General features: G+C 33.6%; 1 protein-coding gene across 2 annotated transcripts in view; it reads left to right on the top strand.

Annotated features, from left to right (window-relative positions):
- The window catches only part of PLOD2 (procollagen-lysine,2-oxoglutarate 5-dioxygenase 2), a 120,748-nt gene extending 100,492 nt beyond the window's left edge, over positions 1-20,256 (top strand). The window contains exons 10-20 of one of the 2 annotated variants that reach the window (XM_061419251.1): positions 721-842; positions 4,050-4,154; positions 7,060-7,185; positions 10,077-10,218; positions 11,352-11,414; positions 12,403-12,516; positions 15,930-15,995; positions 17,012-17,116; positions 18,281-18,427; positions 18,537-18,662; positions 18,836-20,256. In XM_061419251.1, coding sequence (XP_061275235.1) covers positions 721-842; positions 4,050-4,154; positions 7,060-7,185; positions 10,077-10,218; positions 11,352-11,414; positions 12,403-12,516; positions 15,930-15,995; positions 17,012-17,116; positions 18,281-18,427; positions 18,537-18,662; positions 18,836-18,991 — 1,272 coding nt within the window. In that variant the 3' untranslated portion in view covers positions 18,992-20,256. The remainder of the gene's footprint in view (positions 1-720; positions 843-4,049; positions 4,155-7,059; positions 7,186-10,076; positions 10,219-11,351; positions 11,415-12,402; positions 12,517-15,929; positions 15,996-17,011; positions 17,117-18,280; positions 18,428-18,536; positions 18,663-18,835) is intronic. The other variant, XM_061419258.1, reaches the window with a different exon arrangement.
- Positions 20,257-23,857: the final 3,601 nt, after the last annotated feature.

The following is a 23,857-nucleotide window of genomic DNA, read 5'->3' on the forward strand; positions in this document are numbered from 1 at the left end:
CAGCTTTTGCATGATGTCATTTTAATGAGCTGTGAAAAGCTTTCAAAAATACTTAGTGAGATTTGAGAAATAAAAAACTCTGAAGTTCTCTAATGATGGAGATAATCTTATCTAAATTTTAGCACAGTCAAATCACACTAGTTTGATGACTTTTGATGTTGATTATTTTCTCATCATATTTCTTTATCAATAAAATCTTATTAATTTTCCCTACTTTTTGTTAAAAAATGACTATATGACCATAAATTTTTCTCTCTGCTTAAAATAACATTGTAATATTTATTTTATAAAAAAGATGATAACAGATAAATTGGTTAGGTTTAATAGATATTTATATGGATATTTTACAACACATATCTAAGATTCTCTACCACAAGCCTTTTTTCCCTCTCAAGTTAGAAATGTTTTATAGCACTCAGGGTTTAAGTATTAATGCAAGGATCTGTCTAGAAGTAGATATTAAAAGAATTTTAAAGTATCTTAAAAAAATTCCTATGTATCTTATTTTAGGTTCTTCCTGTGATATTTAGATGACATTTATATATATAAACCATTTAATACAGTTATCATTTTGTCTGTAATTGAGTGAATATGTGAATTGTGGAGTTCACAATTTTGAATGTGAAGTCATCCTTCAATATGAAAACTTCAGTCGTCTTATTTTCTCTCACTACTTTTATTTTTTTTGAAACTAATTTCAATTTTTAAAATATGTTACAGGAAGTTTATCATGAAAAGGACATCAAAGTATTTTTTGATAAAGCTAAACATGAAATCACTACTATAAAAATAGTAGGACCAGAAGAAAATCTAAGTCAAGCTGAAGCCAGAAACATGGGAATGTATGTTTTAACAAATATAAATTCTACCAGTATCTAATAAAGAAACTTTTCTTCAAAATTAATATTCTAAACTTGGGTGTCTCAACTGTGTGTGCACATGTGTGTGTATGTGTGCATGTATGTGTGTATGTGTGTGTATTCACAATGAGCAAACCTCTGCTTTAGAACTATATCTATGTTTGAATGTATTTATGTCTAAAGGGGCGTGAAAATTATTTACAATTTTCTATTAATGGCTGAGAGTCAATATATTTAATGAAACTATTAATTGAACTTCAGTTCAATATTTAAATCCTCAGACAGATCAGTCATGTGACTGATGTAACAGTGGTTTAAATATGTATTAGCTGAAGGTTTTGTGGGACAGAAATGTATGTTTCAGATATTTTAGTTACCTCCTGGGCTTTCCCAGTGGCTCAGTGGTAAAGAATCTGCCTGTAATGCAGGAGCCACAGGGAGATGAGGGTTTATTCCCTGGTTTGGGAAGATCTTCTGGTGGAAGATATGGCAACTCATTCCAGTATTCTTGCCTGGAGAATCCCATGGACAGAGAAGCCTGGTGGGCTGTAGTTCATGTGGTTACAGAGAGTTGGACATGACTGAAGTGACTTAGCATGTATGCATGCATGATCTAAATAGTACTATAACCATAAAGGAAATACTTTAGGTCCTTTGTCTAGCCCCTTTAATAACTTCAGACGGATTATTTATAAAATTTTGGTTGCAGTAAAGACAATCATTTATTCAGTGATTGTTGAATATGCCCATCAGTAGTGAGAGAGCTACTGATTAAAAGGTAAGAGATGGTCACTTCTTAGCAGGGTATATTCTTGTATTATGCTATGGAAGCTCTGCCCAGAGTGATAGACAGTGCCTACTATGGGTGTATAAGGACTGGCAGGAAAACAGACCTTGGAAAAATCAAACGATGTTAATACTAAGGGTTCTGTAACTTAATCATTGGAGAGTACCTTGGGTCCACATTTAGAACCTGTTTTCTCTAATTTAAAAAATTCTGTATGTGCTCTGTTGTGTCTGACTTTGCCTCAGCACAGTGTTCTCTAATTTACTTATGTCATTACAATTATCAGCAGTTCATTCTTTTTCATTGCTGACTAGTGTTTTTCCATATGAATATATTACAAGTGCCTTATATTCTCTACAGTTGATAGGCATTGGGTTATGTAGAGTTTCCGGCCATTATGAATAAGACTGCTAATGAAGATTCTTTATTAGAAGTGTGAATAAAATGTATTTTGTGTGTGCATGTGTGTGTGTGTGTGTGTGTGCATGTGTATACATATATCCTTTAGAATATATTTGGAAAATACCAAGGAGTGGACTAACTAGGGCCCAGGGTTAGGATAGATTATGTTTAACTTTTTAAGAAACTGCTGAATAGTCCAAAATGAATGGGCATTTTACACTTATAACAGCAAGGTGGTAGAGCTCCGGCTGCTCCACATGTTTCTCAACATTTATTGCACATCTTTTTATTTTAGCCACCCTACTGGGTATGGAAAGATATTTTATTCTGGCTTTTTAAAAATTGCCTTATAATGAGAAGAAATTTTAATCTAATAAAATTCCGTTTCATTTTTTTATGCTTTGGTATTTATTCTCTATTTAAGAAATCTTATTCTGATGTCATGAATCCATTCTTTGAAATTTTTATTTCATAAGCTTTATCATTCTATCATTTATGTCTAAGATGTTTCAATCTGCAATTCATCTTGAATACATTTTTGTATTTTGAGTGAAGTAGGGGTCAAATTTTATTCTTTGCAAATGAAATTCCAGTTGTTTCAACACTACTTTTATTTCTTATTTTAAAATTATTTATTTTTAAATTGAAGGATAGTTGCTTTACAAAATTTTATTGTTTTCTGCCAAATATCAACATGAATCAGCCATAGATTTACATAAGTGCCCTCCCTGTGAACCTTCCTCCCATCTCTCTCCCCATCCCACCCCACTAGGTTGTTACAGAGACCCACTCCTTTTTAATTTAAGGCTTTTCTTTTCCTACTTAATTGACTTGGCCTTGGTCCTAAATTAGGTGACTGAGTATTTATGCATGATTGGGAACTCTCTATTCTGTCTTGTTGCTCTAAGATGAATGCCACACTTTATTACCAAGAATTTATATTCATCTTGAAATCATGTAGTATAAATGTTTCAATTTTTATCCAAGATAATCTGGGATGCTTTAAAAAAAATTTTTTTTAGTTTATTATTTTATATTGAGTATAATTCACATATAATATTTGTCTCAGGTGTGCAACATAATGCTTTAATATTTGTATATGTTGTGAAATAATCACCACAATGTTTAGTTACCATCTGTCACCATACATAGAGTATTTTAAAATAATTTCCTCTAATTTTTTTTTTTGAACAATTTTAACAATCTTTCTATCTGGTATCCTGTTTGACAGTTGCTTAGAAACAAATGTGTTATGGAGATAAATACTGTCAATAGCAGAAAATGATAACTTGGATAAGCAGTGACAGAGGAGAGCTCAGAAAGAACCCCAGATGCAGAAACCACAATACTTGGAAGCATGTCATGTATCACAAGTAGTTCATTCCTTTGTGTTCCTGATGATAGTGCTCCAGACTGTACCAGGAACAGCATACATCATAATCCATGTCCCCATATAAGAAGCAGGGCAGTGATTATCTTGGAAAGAATTCCATGTAAATCAAGTTTAAAAAGTATTAATACCTTAAGAGTTATACTCTTGTACCTCCAAGATTTCACTTAAACTAAATTGTAGATATACAGAATTTTGCTCTGTGAGTATGTGTGTGTGTGTATAGAAAATATTTTGATTTGTGAAAAAATTCTGTTGACAAAAACATTAATATAAAGTATGTTTCCGTTTTAGAGAGGACTAAATGCTGAACTATAAATTGCCCATTTGACCTGATGCTTTATGGTTTAAAGTATTTCATGGCTTGAAAATGTATTTCACTTGTCCTAAAAGTTTTAGTGTTGCTCTATCCATGAACATCTGTGTTGATCAACTGACCATTTTGAAATTTAAAGTAATATTTACCCTTTTGGATATTGTCTTACTATTTTGATTAGAAAACTATTTTAGAAAAACCATATTTTACATGAGATTTATGTTAACAGTTTCAACCAATATTTTCAAATATTTGGTTTATTTAATGCCTATTTTATTTCTTTTTCAACAACAGGGATTTTTGCCGTCAGGATAAAAACTGTGAATATTACTTTAGTGTGGATGCAGATGTTGTTTTGACAAATCCAAGGACTTTGAAAATTTTGATTGAACAAAACAGGTACTATATATGATTCAATGTCAATTTATTTTTAAAATTATAATTATTTTCTGCATTTATGTGGACATGCTGTAATTACTTATCTGTGTTTAGCAAATTGAGGAAACTCACAAGAGATTATTTTCTACAACTTTCAATTCTAAGAATTTGTATTTTTTAGAGAAGTCAAATAGAAAATAACCCAATTAAAATTTAGATGTATTCAGTATATTACAATCACAAATGTAATGTTTATTAATTATATTTGTCCTATTTTTTAAAACTAGATGAAATTGTGATCTATCTGTAACACTTGGAATTGCTTTATTTTCTAAAGATATTTTTAAAGTAGAATTTCATAAAACTTCTGACCTAAAAAGTTATTACAAGCAGAGTTGGAAGTTCTTAAAATTTGAAAGAAATTTCAGAGATGCACATTACTCCACAGACTGATCTGTGATTTTATTTAGTGCTGAACTAATTATCATTAGGCAGTGCCTGTTTTTATTTAGCCAAACTGAAGTGAGAAAATGGCACCATCTATACCAGCTTATCAGAGAAGGCGATGACACCCAACTCCAGTACTCTTGCCTGGAAAATCCCATGGACAAAGGAGCCTGATGGGCTGCAGTCCAGGGGGGTCGCTAAGAGTCGGACATGACTGAAAGACTTCACTCTCACTTTTCACTTTTATGCATTGGAGAAGGAAATGGCAACCCACTCCATTGTTCTTGCCTGGAGAATCCCAGGGTTGGGGGAGCCTGATAGGCTGCCGTCTATGGGGTTGCACAGAGTCGGACACGACTGAAGCGACTTAGCAGCAGCAGCAGCAGCAACATACCAGCTTATAGTGATTTAATCTTTATTTTATTTATTACTGCTAACACTAGTATTGAAAGTGAAAAAAAAAGTGAAGGTGTTAGTCGCTCAGTCATGTCTGATTCTTCACAGCCCCATGGACTATATATAGCCTGCCAAGCTCCTCTGTCTATGGGATTCTCCAACTAAGAATACTGGAGTGGGTAGCTATTCTCTTCTCCAAAGAATCTTCCTTACCGGAATCGAACTGGGTCTCCTGCATTGCAGATGGATTCTTTACCATCTGAATCACCAGGAAAGCCCAGTAATAGTATTACTAGTATTAATATTTCCACTAATAACCCACCTTTCTGCCAAGTCTGCCAAGTCGCTTCAGTCGTGTCCGACTCTGTGCGACCCCATAGATGGCAGCCTACCAAGCCCCGCCGTCCCTGGGATTGTCCAGGCAAGAACATTGCAGTGGGTTGCCATTTCCTCCTCCAATGCATGAAAGTGAAAAGTGAAAGTGAAGTCGCTCAGTCATGTCCGACTCTTCGAGACCCCATGGACTGGAGCCTACCAGGCTCCTCCGTCCATGGGATTTTCCAGGCAAGAGTCCTGGAGTGGGGTGCCATTGCCTTCCCCCACCTTTAATGAGTGCTTATTAAGTGCCAGGTATTAATCTATGTATGTTCACAAATATTAACATAATTATTTCTCTTAACGAATAGAATGGTTAGCAATGAAATATTAAAATTGCTGTTTTGAATTTGATGATTAAAACATGTAAGATGTCTACTGTCCTCTATTAACCCATCCTGTGTATAATTTGTCAATTTGAGAATTCAGTTATTCAAAATCTAAGGCTGCTCAATATTAATCTTAGAATTCCATACTCAAAAACATTGAGGCACACAGCAGAAGGATTTTCACTTTCATTGTCTCTTTGCCCAGCTCTTTCAGGCAGCTAAGATTATAATTAAGATTTCTTTCTATTAAGTGTTTGGTCTTGTTAGTTATCTTGAACTATCATTCCTTAAATTAACATAATATGTAGATTCTAATTTATGTTTTTGTTTCCAATGTTGTGGGTATTCTAACAAAGCAGATTATAGATGTATCTGGTTAGCATTTTATTCTAATAGGAACCAGGAAAAATAAACTACAAACTTTTAATGAAGTGTATTTGTAGGCTATGTGTTACTTTTCCATAGATAAAGAAATGGCACACCTGGTCTTCACAAGACTGGAGTGTCGTGAAATGGTTTTTTTGTGGAGATAGTTGGTCTATTACCTTCCTCTTGGAGGAGTTGTGTGAGATTTTCTTCAAAATTGTGTCACCCTACTACAATTTCGTTCATTTTAAAGTTAATTCTAGTGGAATTTCAAAATGTGTTACTTCATTTGAAAAATGTTGATGCATTATAAATTAGATTTCCTTAAGAAGAAATCTGACATGTTTTGAATTTGTAACACATACTTGTCTCAAAGGGACTCCTTTCCTGGTAAATAGTGAGACAGCGCTATTCTATTTTATTTTCTAAAATAGTCAAAAACCAGAAAAATGTTCAGTGTTGCCAGGGCTAGCACGACTCATTATAAAAGTTAAAAAAAAAAATTGCAACATACTTTAAAGTAATTCAGGACTTAACTTTAGGAAAACTGGCCTATTTACAAATATCTCAGCCCATCTTCATAAATTTTTTTATTCAGAAATATTTATGAGCTACCTTAATGCACTCGGGACTGTTATGTCTGCCTAATAACAATGGAAATATTTGATTTCATTGAATATAATTTTGGAAATATTTAAAATAAACGATTAAGGTAGTTACACTTTTATTGGATGTAAGTATTGTCCTTTTAAAATTTTTTATACTTTCATTCACGTTTTCAATTACTTTTTCTTTTTTATTAGTCTTTTTACCAAGCATGATTGAAAATCAGCAATGTACTTGTTTAAGGAAAAGTGAAGGGAGGAAATTCCTCTCTATTTTATTTTAGTTTTTTGGACTGTGTATGTGTTAAATAAAGTTCATTGTTTTCTGTGTCATGTTAAGCCCCAAACACATAATTTTGTGGAAGTTAAAAAATGGATAATTATCTGAATTTGTTTCTCTCTCCTCAGGAAGATCATTGCTCCTCTTGTAACTCGTCATGGAAAACTGTGGTCCAACTTCTGGGGGGCCTTGAGTCCTGATGGATACTATGCTCGATCTGAAGATTATGTGGATATTGTTCAAGGGAATAGAGTGTAAGTTACTTAATTTGATCTTTTCATGTGAAATATCTTTATGTAAAGATATGGTCTTATTATATTGAGTTTTCAAACATTTTTTAATCTCTTTCCTTTATGTTAAATGGAAATTTAAAGACCCTGGATACCACTTGTGATCCTGCAAATACCAGTATAAAACTATATTTTAAAAATTGTTCTTAATGTCGTAAATCTTCAAAGGCACACACTCTCAGTTGTGGTTAATACTAAAAGATAGTGTATGATTACCATGGGTAGTCATCTTTTGGTTGTTAGAAGAGGAATATTCTTTAAAGTTTGTAAAGGGAATTTCATTTGGCTAATTTATTTAGTGGCCAGGATTAACGTTGTTTGATAGCTTATAAAATTTATAAATGAGTCAACAAAAACACCAACAACTAAACCTTCCATCGTTTCATTTTGAAGAATTTTCTGTGTGATATAGCTGGTATTCTGCTTTAAAGAGAAGTTTCTTCTCCGTATGATTTCTATTTTCTAGAGTTTGAAAAGAGTATACTTGCTAACAAGTGTGTGCATTATTTATACTTATTTCAGACACAGAAGTTGATATTTTTTAAACTTAAGGATGATCACATTTGAATTAGCTTTTTGCTAAGGTTAAAATAAAGAAGAATGTCATCCTTTTTTTCAAACAGCTGACTTGAACCAGACTGACAGAGATATTAAGTTCTTTGCCTAATTTCTCAGATACATCAGCTCAATTAAAGAGGGTTAACGTTTAGAATGGAGAAGGCAACAGCACCCCACTCCAGTACTCTTGCCTGGAAAATCCATGGATGGAGGAGCCTGGTAGGCTGCAGTCCATGGGGTCACAAAGAGTCGGACACGACTGAGCGACTTCACTTTCACTTTTCACTTTCATGCATTGGAGAAGGAAATGGCAACCCACTCCAGTATTCTTGCCTGGAGAATCCCAGGGACTGGGGAGCCTGGTGGGCTGCCGTCTATGGGGTCGCACAGAGTCGGACACGACAGAAGCGACTTAGCAGCAGCAGCAGCGTTTGGAAAAACACCATACAGTTTTTGCTGAACAGTTGAGTTGTGAAGAGATGTTTTGCTTGTGAAAATTATAATAGGCATGAGAACAGTAATAGTTAATTTGAATGATATAAATGTGATAAAGTCTTTTGTTAGCTGCAGTTAAGAAGCATGATAGCTGAGAAAATACTATTACAATCATATTCTGTTGTTTCAAAGTACTTTAATAGTTTCTGTGATGATTTGTATAGACCATATGCCTGATGTTGTCTGTGGGTGTGGCAGAAATAAGGCTTCACAGAAGTGGAAATAGAGAACACATATTTCATTTAAGCTGTTTTAGTTCAACTTCCTGTCATTGTTGTCTAAAGAGACAGAATAAAGTAGAGGCTTTTGATTTAGTTAATAGAAAAATGTACCTTATGTATAAGAGATGCATAAAAGAATGACATCTTACAACGTGTGTGTGTGTGTGTGTGTGTATGAAAGTGTACTCTTTACCATACCAGTGATTAATTTCTGAATTCAGTGGGCACACTATATATTTTTGATTGAACATTTCCTTTGAAGCTCATCTAGTAAGACAAAATGATAGTATATATATTGCTTTCAATCTCTGACTACGTTTCCTTGGTCAGGATCTTCCCTTTCTGTTCTGTGAAAGCAAAACATAACCGTTAGGTGAAACCTCTGTTTTGTTGTTTTTAGGAAATGAGTCATGTGCAGAGTAAGCAGACAAGTGTGGGAAAGAAAGAAGGATGAAATAAACAGTGTCTTCCATCACTTGTATACTTCAAGCTGTGTTTATATCTTCCTTTTTCTACAGACAATTGAGGTAGCTTAATGACAGGTTAAAGCGTCTGCCTGCAATGCGGGAGACCCGGGTTCGATCCCTGGGTTGAGAAGATCCCCTGGAGAAGGAAATGGCAACCCACTCCAGTTTTCCTGCCTGGAGAATCCCATGGAGAGAGCCTGGTAGGCTACAGTCCACGGGGTCGCAAAGAGTTGGACACTACTGAGTGACTTCACTTTCTTCTTTCTTTTCTTTCTAATGACTTTCAAAAGACTGAATTTTAAGAGAATTTTAGGCTGTGTTCAGTGGTGCGCTGGTAAATATCTAATAACTGATTCTTGGGTTTGGAAGATGCCCTGGTTTGTAGTTTTGCCCATCTTTGTCTTCTGAATACATCTACTGTGGCTGATTTCAAGCGTCCAATGTGGTCACTGAGTGTAGACTTGGGAAGGGAAACTCAGTGCTCTGGGAAGCCAGTGTGAGCTGGATGTGATGTTTTTGCTATTGAAGTGCTTAATCATAAATGCCCATCAGGATATTGTACTCTAACTGACCAACAAAGTGAGAATGACAGCTAAAATGCCAAACATATCAACTTTAAAATGAAGTTTATAGGGAGATGCTGATGCAGCTTATAATCTGGGTGGGGAAAAATCCTCTGGAGAAGGGATAGGTTATCCACTCCAGTATTCTTGGACTTTCCTTGTGGCTCAGCTGGTAAAGAATCTGCCTGCAATGCAGGAGGCCTGGGCTTGATCCCTGAGTTGGAAGGATCCCCTGGAGAAGGGAAAGGCTACCCACTACAGTATTCTGGCCTGGAGAATTTCATGGACCATACTGTCCATGGGGTCACAAAGAGTTGGACACGACTGAGCAACTTTCACTCACTCACGCATGTAGTGTTTACCAAATAATCTCATGTATATGTGTGTGTACATATGTTAGATATCATGAGATGTGTTTGTGTATAACTTGACTCCATAGTTTATATATGCAAAATTTTAAACATATAAGACATTTATTTTAAAACCATAAAAGTAAAACTTTAAATATTTTGTATTTGTTGTATTTTGGAATGTCTTATCTTTACTTTCAGAGGGATATGGAATGTCCCATACATGGCTAACGTGTACTTAATTAAAGGAAAGACCCTCCGATCAGAGATGATTGAAAGGAACTATTTTGTTCGTGATAAACTGGATCCTGATATGGCTCTTTGCCGAAATGCTAGAGAAATGGTAGGGAATATGATGATGGCTTGCTTGAATGTCTCTATAAGATGGCTTGCTTTACCAGTTGATGTGTCATTTGTTTTGATGCCCTTTTCTTTCTAATTTGTAAGTACTAGCCAATTTTTTTGGTTCTGTATTGAAATATTGGGAGCGATTATGGAGAATAATTTGCCTGTGCAACACCTGCAGAAACAACTGGAAAAAAGTTTGGCTTAGGCTAACTCACAGGCAACAATAAGATATTCAATTATAAGCATAGATTGGTTACAAATCAACGTTGCATTTTTAAGAATTTGTCTTTAACTTGAAATTCTATACTTAAAAATCTGACCTAATTAAATTTAATAGATGAAGCCTGGGTGAAATGATGATTTACATATTTAAGAAAAACACATTCTTGTCCTAAAGTCAGTATCCAATATTTCTCTGTCATTATTAATCCCATACTTTGAAAAAATAGGTTCCTTACCACTACACTGGGAGCAGGATTAAAATATGTAGTCTGTTTATGTGAAAAATTAATGATAATTGCTAATCTATAATATATTTTCATTATAAAACTTGAAGTGATTGTAGAAAATTGTTTTTCAAAATGTATAAGTGTGTCTTAAAACATACTTAAATGGTTTTATGTTTTAGAAATAATTGGGTTATTCAAATTTGTATAAGCAAATGTGTTTATGGTAAAATCAGGAAAGTTGGCAAGTACTTTTTTCTAGTTTAATAAGGCATGTATTACTTGAATATGTTTGTTTTTCCTACAAACTTTTGTCCATTGTTACATTGAATGTACTCAGTACTTGTGATTGTAATGTGTGCTCATGTTTGGCTAATTTGACTCAACAGCGCACCCTGGAATGGCCTCTCTTACACATTTTTTTTTTTTTTTTTTCTTTGTCTAATGAAAACTCTGTTACTAAGGAATGAGCTTGGATTTATGTTTGACCAACAGAAAAACAAAAAAAGGGCTGGAGTTGTTTCTTTATGTGCACTGTAAGCTTTGCTTGTTCTGCATGTTGTCTGTGAAGGACATTTCAGAATGTCAGCTTTTTCTCAAGGGCTGCTATTTTTATTTACCTAAGAATATCTGAGAGAGTGGATGTGCAGGTCAACTTACCCAATCCTTCTCTTCATTTTAGACTTTACAAAGGGAAAAAGACTCCCCTACTCCGGAAACATTCCAAATGCTCAGCCCCCCAAAGGTGTTATTTTTATTTACTTTTATTTTTTATTTACTTAAAATACTAGATACTGTATATTGCCTAAAAGTAAAGTTTCTTTAAGAGTCTTCTTTTCATTTAGCTTGGTGTAAACTGTTGGTATTCACTGGTTCTGAATTTGTATATGTGAGTGTGTGTTTTGTGTGTTGGGGGTAGGCATGTGTGATATTCAACTCTTTGTTCTTCGGACTGATTTGCATTTTATGGGTGACAGATGGAAAAGTTAAATACAAATCACTTTCACTAGTTTCTCCAGTGTTTTTTTTAAGGAGAGAAGAGGTAGGAGTATGTATAAAGTACATCCTGATTAAAATGAGATTTGATTACTCTTCACTAATTTTCTTTTTATTAATAACTAACTCTTTTACCATTAAAACAGGTACAAAAAGAAACAACCCTACCTTAATGGTGTTTGCCATATTTATTAGGTTTGGGACAAGAACGAGAAACTGATTTTCTTTAGTTGCCTCTTAATGCAGGAGTAATTTCTGTGTTCAGTCTTTAAACATCAGAACATAAAAGTATGAAATAGACTGATAAAATATTGACATTTGAATTTTTGTTTAAAAATGTGATATCTTCTTTGAAAGGAAAAGAAACCAAAAGAGGTACAATTAATTGCACTTTGATGTCTCAAAAATATTTCTGCTTTCAAACAGGAATTCTTTTTCCCTGATGTCTACATCTAGGACCAATAAGAAAGGGACAAAAACAGTCCTTCTTCCTCTTCTTTTTTTCAGTTGAGTGTCAGTGCTATCAATTAGTTTTGTGTGGTGTCTGAATTCATAATTAATCAAATTTTACTTTTATTTTAAATTATGCATGTTTTATATGAAAAATAAAAATGCATGTTCCTGAATAAGAGATAAAATTTAAAAGTAATATCTCTTGTAAAATTTTTCCTGTGGTTAAACTTATTTTCTTATATTTTCCTCCAATATTATTAATACTATTATTTTTTGGCATATAGGGTGTGTTTATGTACATTTCTAATAGACACGAATTTGGAAGACTATTATCAACTGCTAATTACAATATTTCCCATTTTAACAATGACCTCTGGCAGATTTTTGAAAATCCTGTGGTATGTATTTCATGCTCAACTTCATTTATTACTTATTTTTTGTAACTCTAAATGGATATAAATCAATTAGGTTAATAATACAGAAATACAGCAAGAGACTTTAAAGAAGTATTTTTAATTATGTAATCACGGGCCTAATTTATTGTATTTCTTGGCTAAGGACTTTCTTTTTAAAGACATATTAAGTTTGGATAAGGGAATTATCAGTTTCTTTGATTTCTCCTAATATTTCTGTTATATGTATTTCAAAACACTAATAAATTTTCAGTCTCAATTTCAGAAGAAAATGTTTATGAGTAGCTCATGTATGACAATATTACATTTTGACTTTCAGAAAGAAAATGTAAGAACTTAGTTTGAGAAAATGCATTTTAAAATAAAATAAAAATTCTGTGAATGTACTCTAAAGATAGCTAGAGAAAACTGTGAAGTGGAATCAGCATATAGAGAAAGTCTTAAGTTGAGGAAACTGTGTCCCAAATTATTTCTTTTCTATAATTTTTGAATCATGTAGAAATTAATTCCTTTTTGTCTTAATTGGTTTTCTTTAGGCAAGATGACACATTTATTCAAGGGAAAATACTCTCTAAAATCTATGGTTTTTTTTCCTTGCTAGTAGTCAAGTTTTAAATTACGAAGACTCAATCCACCTGTTGAGAATTATCTTTTACTTTGTAGAAGTACTGACTTTGGGGAATAGTAAATTTAATGGTCTCTAAAACTCTATTGCTGGAAAAAGAATATCTTTTGACTTTTTTGTGTGTCTTAAAAGTATTTCTGTTTCACTTTAGCAGCGTATCTCCATCTTTCACAGGAGTAGAATTGAAAAGGGGCTCTTTTTTAAAATGTTGAGGATGGAATTACCTATTTTACTTTGGCACTAAAACTCGGTATTTTGAGAGATACAATTATTTGATTTCTTGGCTAATACTAGCTTCCTGAAAAAAAAGTCCCAAGTTATATCCTGAAGTGTAGATATTTGTGTGAGATTTAAAATCTTTGGAGAGTATACAATGAATATATCAGAAATCGGAACTGGTTTTCTTTCCATGGCTTTGTTCTAGTTTTGGTAAATTAGCTTGACTGGTATGTCTCATGAAGGATATCCCATAGCAAAGTATTTAATATTACCCCATTATCAGAACTACTAAAAAATTAATAAAGTCAGTTTGTTCAATGATATTTGAAAACAGTCTAAAATAAAAAGTTAATATCAATGCTTTAATGTAAAATCTTAGGGTCTTGTTTCTTTAACTTTGAAAAATCTATAATGATGTCAAGAAAGAATACTTAAAAATCTTTAAAGATTCTGAAATGTTATGTATGATTATTTACTTTTAATTTCCCCCCATATTTTGGAATCAGAGAACCAAAAAATATTAAAGGGGATAATGAGTAATTCGATCCTTATAGTGACATACTATGTATAAATTAATTTTGTTAAAGAATTTGAGGATAATTTTGGTTTTTCCATATCTAAAAATATCTGAGTTACATATAAGCAGAGAAATGTAAAACTAAGAATGGCAAATTAATTATCAGGACCCTTTTTAAATGTGGCCTCAAAAGATATATTTCAGACAAATATTTTTTGGAACATATTTTGATTGAAATTATTTTGAGTCCTTACCTCAGTTTTTCCCTACTTGCTTACTATTTGTACGTTGCAAAGAGAACACTAAGAATTTTGTTAAACAGTCTAAATATATTTAAGAAACAATCATTATGGATATTGAATCTTAAGATATACCCTTTAAATATTGGGTTTTTAAGTAAAACACTTAACCCAGGAAAAAGATTCCTTAGTTGATATTGATAAAAATTGTTGTATCTTAGTGTGTGGTTGGTGTGTCAGTGATTGGGTTAAGAGAAGATTCAGGTTCATGAGTTAGTATAAAGAGGATCGATTTTTCAATACATGGTCTTAAACCTTAATTTCAGTTAACTGAAAGTTATGATAATGTTAGTAACCCCATTGAGCATTCTTTGATACTAATCTAAAGTGAAAATACACATTTTGAATATATTTAAAAAATCAAAATTATTTTAGAGTAATTCACTATAAAAGTATATAAGCAAGGCCAAGTTGATTAATTTGCTAATTTTTAATAATGTTTGTTGCTAGAGTTATTTTCCCTATCTTTCACTTTTAAAAACATGTATTTGCCTACGCCTATGTATAAATGTCCTAGAGGAGGACATGGCAGCCCACTCCATTTTCCTTACCTGGAGAATCCCCACGGACAGAGGAGCCTGGTGGGCTACTGTCGGACATGACTAAGCACACATAACTCATGTATATCCATAGAATATAGCATACAAATATAGACACTATAAGATTACTCAGAATTTAACATAGAGTTATAAATCTGCATAAATAAAAATTTGCATTTCACAGAATGTTTTAAACATACAAAAAAATCAGGCAAAGTTTAGAAAACATAAACTCTGGTTTCTCAAAGTTTCTATTTTGTCTATTACATGTAGATAGATCAGTCGCTCAGTCACGTCCAACTCTTTGTGACCCCATGAATCGCAGCACGCCAGGCCTCCCTGTCCATCACCAACTCCCGGAGTTCACTCAGACTCATGTCCATCGAGTCAGTGATGCCATCCAGCCATCTCATCCTCTGTCATCCCCTTCTCCTCTTGCTCCCAATCCCTCCCAGCATCAGAGTCTTTTCCAATGAGTCAACTCTTCGCATGAGGTGGCTAAAGTACTGGAGTTTCAGCTTTAGCATCATTCTTTCTAAAGAAAGCCCAGGGCTGATCTTCAGAATGGACTGGTTAGATCTCCTTGCAGTCCAAGGCACTCTCAAGAGTCTTCTCCAACACCACAGTTCAAAAGCATCAATTCTTCGGCGCTCAGCCTTCTTCACAGTCCAACTCTCACATCCATACATGACCACAGGAAAAACCATAGCCTTGACTAGACAGACCTTTGTTGGCAAAGTAATGTCTCTGCTTTTGAATATACTATCTAGGTTGGTCATAACTTTCCTTCCAAGGAGTAAGGCTCTTTTAATTTCATGGCTGCAGTCACCATCTGCAGTGATTTTGGAGCCCAGAAAAAATAAAGTCTGACACTATTTCCACTGTTTCCCCATCTATTTCCCATGAAGTGATGGGACCAGATGCCATGATCTTCATTTTCTGAATGTTGAGCTTTAAGCCCACTTTTCACTCTCCACTTTCACCTTTGTCAAGAGGCTTTTGAGTTCCTCTTCACTTTCTGCCATAAGGGTTGTTTCATCTGCATATCTGAGGTTATTGATAGTTCTCCAGGTACACATAGTCATTTATAAATTGCTTGAGCAGTTTCTAAGGTGCATATACTTTATATTTTCCTTTAAAGTATTCATGGAAAGGTTTTTGCTTTAATCTGAGCAATGATTTTTTTTTCACCCCCGTAGGACTGGAAGGAAAAGTATATAAACAGAGATTACTCAAAGATTTTCACTGAAAATATAGTTGAACAGGTTTGTATTGGAAATTACTATGATATATAGAGCATTTTTGTTATATTAGTAGCGAATATTATTAACGTAATACTCTCTAGCAGAGGGTGTTGTGAAAGTAGAGAAACTGTCCTTTAGGTAAAGTTCATGTGACTTAATTACCAATTTTACAGCCTTGAAGGTCATATAGTTTAACATGTAGAAAAATGAAAATTAGCATTAATATTAAGGTCATGCTATTTTTTTAGCATACTCCCAATGTCATAACCATTTCAGAAATAAATTTTTAACATATCTCTGGTGTAAGCCTCTTTCAATGAAAGTTAATCTTTGAAGAAATTGGAGTCCAAACATCACTTCTCAAAGAGGTTTCTTTCAAAAATGAACTCTGGTTTAGATTAATGTTCCAAATTATTGCTAATACCTTATTTCCGAGAATGTAAAGGGCCTTTAATTCTGAGATGCTGTTATCTTGTTCACTGTGACAAAGGAAAAAAAATACTGCCAATTAAACTATGACGCACATTGAAAGAGCTTTGCTAGACTTACTGAGGCACAGGTGTTGTATGTCATAGGGCCCTGTATACAATAATAACATTTCATTTCAATGACAAATCGTAATGTATCATTTAAACAGATGTCTCGAAGAGCAGATTAACAAATGTAACACCGACTAAATGTGTGTATGCATTTGCACACATACAGATGCATACATGACACATGTTGAGAACAGACTCAATATCTGACCAGGTGTACATTCCCTGTGTCATTAGCAACTATATCACAGTGGCTGCCTAGCCAACTGTGAGTCTAAGAACACGTCTTGATTTCATAGGGGTTAAAATGCAAAAAAAAGTCTTAGAAATTGTTTTTTAAAAATGTATTGTTTGTAACAGTAGTGTCAGTATTGTTGGGCAGACTTCTTAAAAAGACATCTAAGTGAGATAAATACTGAACATTACTTTTGAAATGCCATTTGTTTGTAAAAAGTCACAAAATGTTACTCTCTTAATGGTGGTGTCATGTTTTATACGTAGCCTTGTCCAGATGTTTTTTGGTTTCCTATATTTTCTGAAAAAGCCTGTGATGAATTGGTGGAAGAAATGGAGCATTATGGCCAGTGGTCTGGTGGGAAACATCATGTAAGTTGTCATTTTACATTAAGAACTAAAATGTATATGTGGGGCAAGGAGGAGTATAGGTATTTAGAGAAAGTGGAGGAAGTTTGTCCTTTTTGTCTTACATCTCTTGGTCCTAGATCTCAATGAAGGGACTACCCAGGGCTGTCAAGAGAACTATATTTTTTCATCTAATTCTGCCAATTGTTTTTTAACATTTAATCTATCTGGGCCTCAATTTCATCTCCAATTACATGGGGCAATCCTTCAGGGTATAAGCCTATTGTGTGATATTGCTCTTCTCTAAGGCCTTTTCTTTTTTTTTTTTTTTTAAATTCTCTGTGTTTTCACAGTGAGCTATAGTGAAAATACCAAAACAAAGTTTATCTGGTTGACTGCCAAAGCTATTTTTTTGTGTGTAAGCATAGGAAGAAGGAATCTGTTTGAATGCCTTTGGTGTAATTCAGTACTGCATTTACATTCAAAGACTTGGCAGGAGGCATTACTGTTGGTGGTTCAATGTATTTCTTTTCCTCCGAGAACCCACAGATGCCAGCTCCTTTATAGTACCAAGGAATTTTAGTGGAATACTCTGGAATATTAATGCCTCTGCTCAAATATATACCCACCTAGTCAGCTGATCAGGAAGGCAGAAGTTTGAAGTATGAGGAAGAACTTGAAGTTGGCAGGTTGTAGGAAAATGAAAAGCCATCATGGAAGGAATTTGGGGGCCACAAGATAGAAGTGAGGAGATTAACAGGTAAAGTTTATTTTCAGTGACAGGTAGTAGTCCAAGGTGCAGACAAACAAGATCTATGCCCATCAAGCAGCTAAGACTTCCTGAAGGGTCACTGTAAAACAAAAAACAAAAAATTCATTTTTAAGGGGACATGGAAAGGCTTTGGTGATCAATTGTATTTATTTCCTCATTAGACCTCACATATCTGTTAAATAAATATGAAAGCAGTCTACTTACTCTGTAATACTTTGTTTCATCATTGATACTTTTGCAAAGCTGTGTTATCTAAGTTATTTTGATAGTTTTGCAATTAAAGCAGATGGTACCCCATAATTGAACTGTTATTTTTATTGTCTATTATGATCTTGTGGTTGAAAAAATTTCCAAGACAAAGTGAGTGTGAATTGCCCATGGACCACACTTTATGATGTCATGCATGCTCTTTCCAGGATAGCCGTATATCTGGTGGCTATGAAAATGTCCCAACCGATGATATCCACATGAAGCAAATTGGTCTGGAGAATGTATGGCTTCATTTTATCCGGGAGTTTATTGCGCCAGTCACACTGAAAGTCTTTGCAGGCTATTATACTAAGGTAGTTATCCTCCCACCACTGCTACGTACTCCTACCAGTTTTTACCCAAATGTGCTATTTTATGTTTTTATTGATAAACAAATCCATTAGCTTACTTTGCTTTTTTTAGGGATTTGCACTCTTGAATTTTGTAGTAAAATACTCCCCTGAAAGACAGCGCTCCCTTCGCCCTCATCATGATGCTTCTACATTTACCATCAACATTGCACTCAATAATGTGGGAGAAGATTTTCAGGTAATTATGGTTTTTCTATATTAATTTTTTCAAAACAAATATGTCATTATGAAATGGCCTTTGCCTTATCTTTTTTCTTTTTTAGATTCTGCTTAGATAGCATCATTTGAATTTTATCACTCATTAAAAATGAAATATAATAAGTTGATACATTTATTTCTCTATCCTTTTAGGGAGGTGGATGCAAATTTCTAAGGTACAATTGCTCTATTGAGTCACCAAGGAAAGGCTGGAGTTTCATGCATCCAGGGAGACTCACCCATCTGCATGAAGGACTTCCTGTAAAAAATGGAACAAGATACATTGCTGTGTCATTTATAGATCCCTAAGTTATTTTCTTTTCATTGAATGAATTTTCTTTTGGAATGGATGACTGGCATGAACATGCCTTTGAAGTTGTCCTTGAGAAGATGCGAGGAGTATTTAAATAACTTCCACAGAACAACTTCACTTTAGGCTAAACATTTGAAAAACTTTTCCTAAAAAAATTGTTTGATATTTCTAAATGTCTGCTCTGAGCCTTAAAATACAGATTGAAGAAGAGAAAGGAAAAAAATGTAAAAGCAATTATTTATTTCTATGACTTATTGTCTCTGAAAATAATGACAATTTTCCGAATTTGTGTTTTAGTTGATTCAGGTACAGATGTACAAGTGACAAATGAGACTAATAATATTTTCTTATTAAAAGAGTGGGAAGAATTTTATCAACATGTAGACAAAATGGATATAAATGAAAATTTCAAGTTTTGAAATGCAGGGAAACTGGAGTTCTAACTGAATTTGTATGCAACCAATTGCATAAGTACTTTTTCTGACCACCTACAATGGGACCTTTTTTGGTGGTTATTGAAGGAATATGAGGAACAATATATAAAACAGTGTTTTTCCTCAAGAAACGTAGCACAAAATACAACTGAAGTGCATATCCAGTGGGAAACATTTTTGTTTAGATTATTAGATTATTTTTTACATTTGCCTTAGAAGTCAAGCCTTATGTTCCTTCAGATAAATTTTCCAAGGTGGATTAGATTTAGTAGATGTTAGATTTAGGAAAGCTTTCAAGTCTTTCGATTTCTTAAAAATACATCAGACATCAACTTAAGATCAGCAAGTGTCCTTAAGTCAAGACAGGGTCATTTTTAATTCTAGAAAATGAGGAAAAGGAAATTTCATTGAGATTTAGTAGTAACACATGATTTTTTTTTTAATAAAACTCTAAGTACTTGAATTTTATATCAGGAAAATAAAGTTGGTGAGCCTTTGTTCTTCCCTTTTACCCTCTGTCTTCCTCCTAATTCTTTTTTTCAGGAGGGTGATTCACTTTTTTGTCTTCACAGCATAGTCTCCATTTTACCCTTCTTACTGTTTTTATTACTTTTCTTTTATCCCACTTTCAAAAAATTCCCCGACACAATTTTGTGACTTGATTTTTTTCACCATTATTCTGAGTGAGGTTTAAATAGTCTCATTGTAGCTACTGTTTTTAATTTAAAGGTTAAACTTGAAAAAAAGTTTTAAGTCATGGTGCCAAATTTCATTTTTCTAACACTGTGTGTTAGAAAATTATGAAAAATAAAATAATTTAAAATGTTTCTGTTCTCTTTATTATTCGTCATTTATGTTTAGAAGAGAATGATGGTGGAGTGGACTGAAAGAATATCTAGATAGAATAAGCTATGATTTTATTTTGCTTGATATGTTTACTGATATCCGAACTAAATGAACACTATTTATTGAATTTCCAATTGAATTGTAGTATCTTCAATTTTAGACTGACTAGGGATTTCATCTGATTTATTTCACAAGTGAGAAAATAGACAAAACATGTGTTTATTATGTATTTATTTATTCAGCGGTGCTTTTCAAGTCCCTACTATGGTCCAGGCATGGGCCCAGTCACTAAAAATGTGGTGAACAAGATGTTATAATTACTGAGAGATGGATTTAGGAGATAAAGAGCTGTAATTCTACCTTGTTTCTGCTCTTTAGTAGCACTTCATATCCAATAATTTCTACTATCCATCAGTTTGGTAGAAGACATATTTTATTATTTGTGAATTATGCTATTGTACTTCAAGGGTGCTCTTCTAAATATGTACTGCTATGCATGGATACCAACTGTTCAGAACAGACTTTGGTTATAAAACCAGTTCTACTAGTGCATGCCAGCTTAATGTCCTTGTGGTACACTTCACATGAAAGACATAAATAGGTCCTAATTCTTTACAGTTGTGGGTGGTGATTTATAGTAACGATTTTAATCTCACTCCATGTTTCCAGAATTTGGATGAAGGCAACCAACTGAGCATAGTTTCTACGTCCCCCCTCATCCCAGACTTCCTGAAATGATATGAAGTATACTTTTAAAAAGAACAATTCATGATTAGTGAAAGTGTGACAAATGCCCATAAGTAGATCAAAAATTTGGAAAATGGAAAACAGGCAGGATTAGATGGATAGAGGAAGCTGTAACTGGACACATGTTCAGCTTTGGCAACCAATAATCTGTTCTCTGTTTCTGTGAGTTCAGTTGTTTTAATTCCATATATAAGTGAGAACACACTTATTTGTCTTTGTCTGATTTACTTCACTTACTACAATGCTCTTGAGCCTCATCCAGGTTGTCACAAATGGCAATATTTCTTTTTCATGGTTGAATTATATTCCTCCCCTTGCAAATGTGTGCATATGTGTGCGTGTGTATACACATCATATTTTCCATTTTCTTTAACCATTCATCGATTAATAGACACTTTAGGTTGTTTCTATATCTTTGCTGTTGTAAGTAATACTGCAGTGAACATGGGAGTGCAAACAACTTTTGGGGGTAATGATTTTGTTTCCTTTGGATATATTCTCAGAAGTGGAATCTCGTATCATTGCAATTCTTAATTTTTTGAGGAACTAAAATCTTTTAGTATGAAAATATATTTGTGTACTAATATTTAATTTAAAGAAAGATAAAAACAGTAGAAAGAAAGAAGCAATCCTATTTGTAATTTAATTTGAATAAAGGAAGTGTATTAATGTCAATAGTAAGTATTGGTGACTGTGAGTACATGTATATGAGTGTGTGTGTGTGTGTGTGTACATATATTACTGAAGGGCTTTAAATGCTAATCTTGGCATTTCTTCTAATTCTTAACGTGCATAGGAATCAATGTGAATATTTTCCCTTAGTATGGATACTTTAGTAATAGTCCAATATGTTAATTTTCTTCCCTCTGCTTTATTTTTGAAAAATACTAGCACTTTACCTTTATTGGTAACTTACCTAACAGATCAAGCACCTTTCTAGAGAATAAACATGGAGAACAATTAACATACAAAGTGAGTGATCCATGCTAATGGCAGAATCTCTTTGCATATTCCTTCATTCCTGTCTTCCTGTCTGTGAAATAGCTTTCTTAATTTCATTGCTTGCTAAGCCCTAAAGCCTATCTTGTATGACGTTTTGGGGGCCTGTCATTCATTGGAATACAGAATGGTTCATACAACAAATCCCTTCAAGTTGTAAGAAAGTCAAACAGAATTATCAGTTAAGAGTCAGTTTCAGTAAACACCTAGATACTGGGTGTTTTGGAAAATTGAAGTCTTCAAGACTTCATGAAAGCAGCCTGTGTTAAGCAACATTGTTTATCTGTGATGTTTCAGAATAGCAAGTTCCATACTTCTTTTAGTATGAGTCTTTGTATAAAAAGCCATTGGAGAGAAACAGGGGCAAATACATAAAGCTCTTCAATGAAAGCAATGAATTTTGGATTACGTTTAAAGAGAAATACACTAAAAAGTAATGAAAGAGTAGAAAACTGTACACACAAACATGCTTTAAAAATCCAAAATACTATATTGCTAAGTTATTCTAGTACAAAGAAACAGAAAATTGGAAAGGTGGATATATACACTAGGGATATGTGGACTTTATAAATTTTGAATCGTCCTGCAGTTTTCTTTTTAATTTTAAAGATTGTTTTTAATATTTTAGTTTTATTCTTAATAGATTGAAATAAATTAGAAAATATTCATTTGGAAAAGTAAGTTATTTGCTGATTTTTGACGTGGTATTTATTTTTTTTGGTAAATCAACTAACAATGATTATTTTTACCATGCTATTCTATCTTGACTGAAAATGATTTAAAAATCTGATTACTTAAACTATTTTGAAAAATTAGAAAAGAATTTCTACCTATTTAACAATACAAAGCAAGTTAACAACTTAAAGAACAGTTTTAACAAAATAAAAGGAAAATATCATGCATGCTATCAGTAATTTAAGGAAAAGGTTGTTCCTTTCAAATTATTTTCATCCTAAAGTAAATATTAGATTGCAAAAGAGAATTAAGGGATGTAGAAGGAGAAAAAAAAATCATGTAGATTTTAATAAGAAGTGAACTTCTCTGTGCTTAAAGTAATTTTATTTATTTATTGAAAGGAGCTCAGCTGGGTGCTCTGTGATGACCTATAGGTGGTGAGTGGGGTGGGAGGGAGGCTAAAGAGGGAGGGGATATATGTATACATATAGCTGATTGACATTGTTGTACAGCAGAAACTAATACAATATTGTAAAATAAGTTTTAAAATAGCTTTAGAAGACATTTTTCTTAGCACTGGTTTAAGTTCAGTAATTTTTCCTTTAGGAATGTAGTCTGCAATGATAGAAAGAGTCCTTAAGGAAATCACATCATGATATAAAATCCTGCATCTACTCAGGAGAATTTTATATTTGACAGAGCTTCCCTAGTGGCTCAGACAGTAAAGAATCCACCTGCAATGCGGAAGATCTGGGTTTGATCCCTGGGTTGGGGAGACCCCCTGGAGGAGGATATGGGAACCCACGCCAGTATTCTTGCCTGGAGAATCACTAAGGACAGAGAAGCCTAGCAAGCTACAGTGCATGGGGTTGCAGAGACCTACATGACTAGGTGGCTAAGCACACAGCACAACTTCCAGGTGAGAAATGGACAAATTAAAGCATAACTTTCTTCTACTGAGCATAAATGATTAGATAATTGAAAATGCATATTTGAAAATGAGATTATTAAATTATGTTTTATTATTTTCACTTGTCTTTATATAAATATACATGTTACAAATCATGCTAACTTATGACATCAGAGCACCACCTTGTGGCCAATGTGGAAAACTAAATAGAGTCTGACCTTTAAGCAAAAACCAAAAGCCTTTACATTTTT

Source organism: Bos javanicus, chromosome 1, assembly GCF_032452875.1.
Source record: "Bos javanicus breed banteng chromosome 1, ARS-OSU_banteng_1.0, whole genome shotgun sequence".
NCBI lineage: Eukaryota > Metazoa > Chordata > Mammalia > Artiodactyla > Bovidae > Bos > Bos javanicus.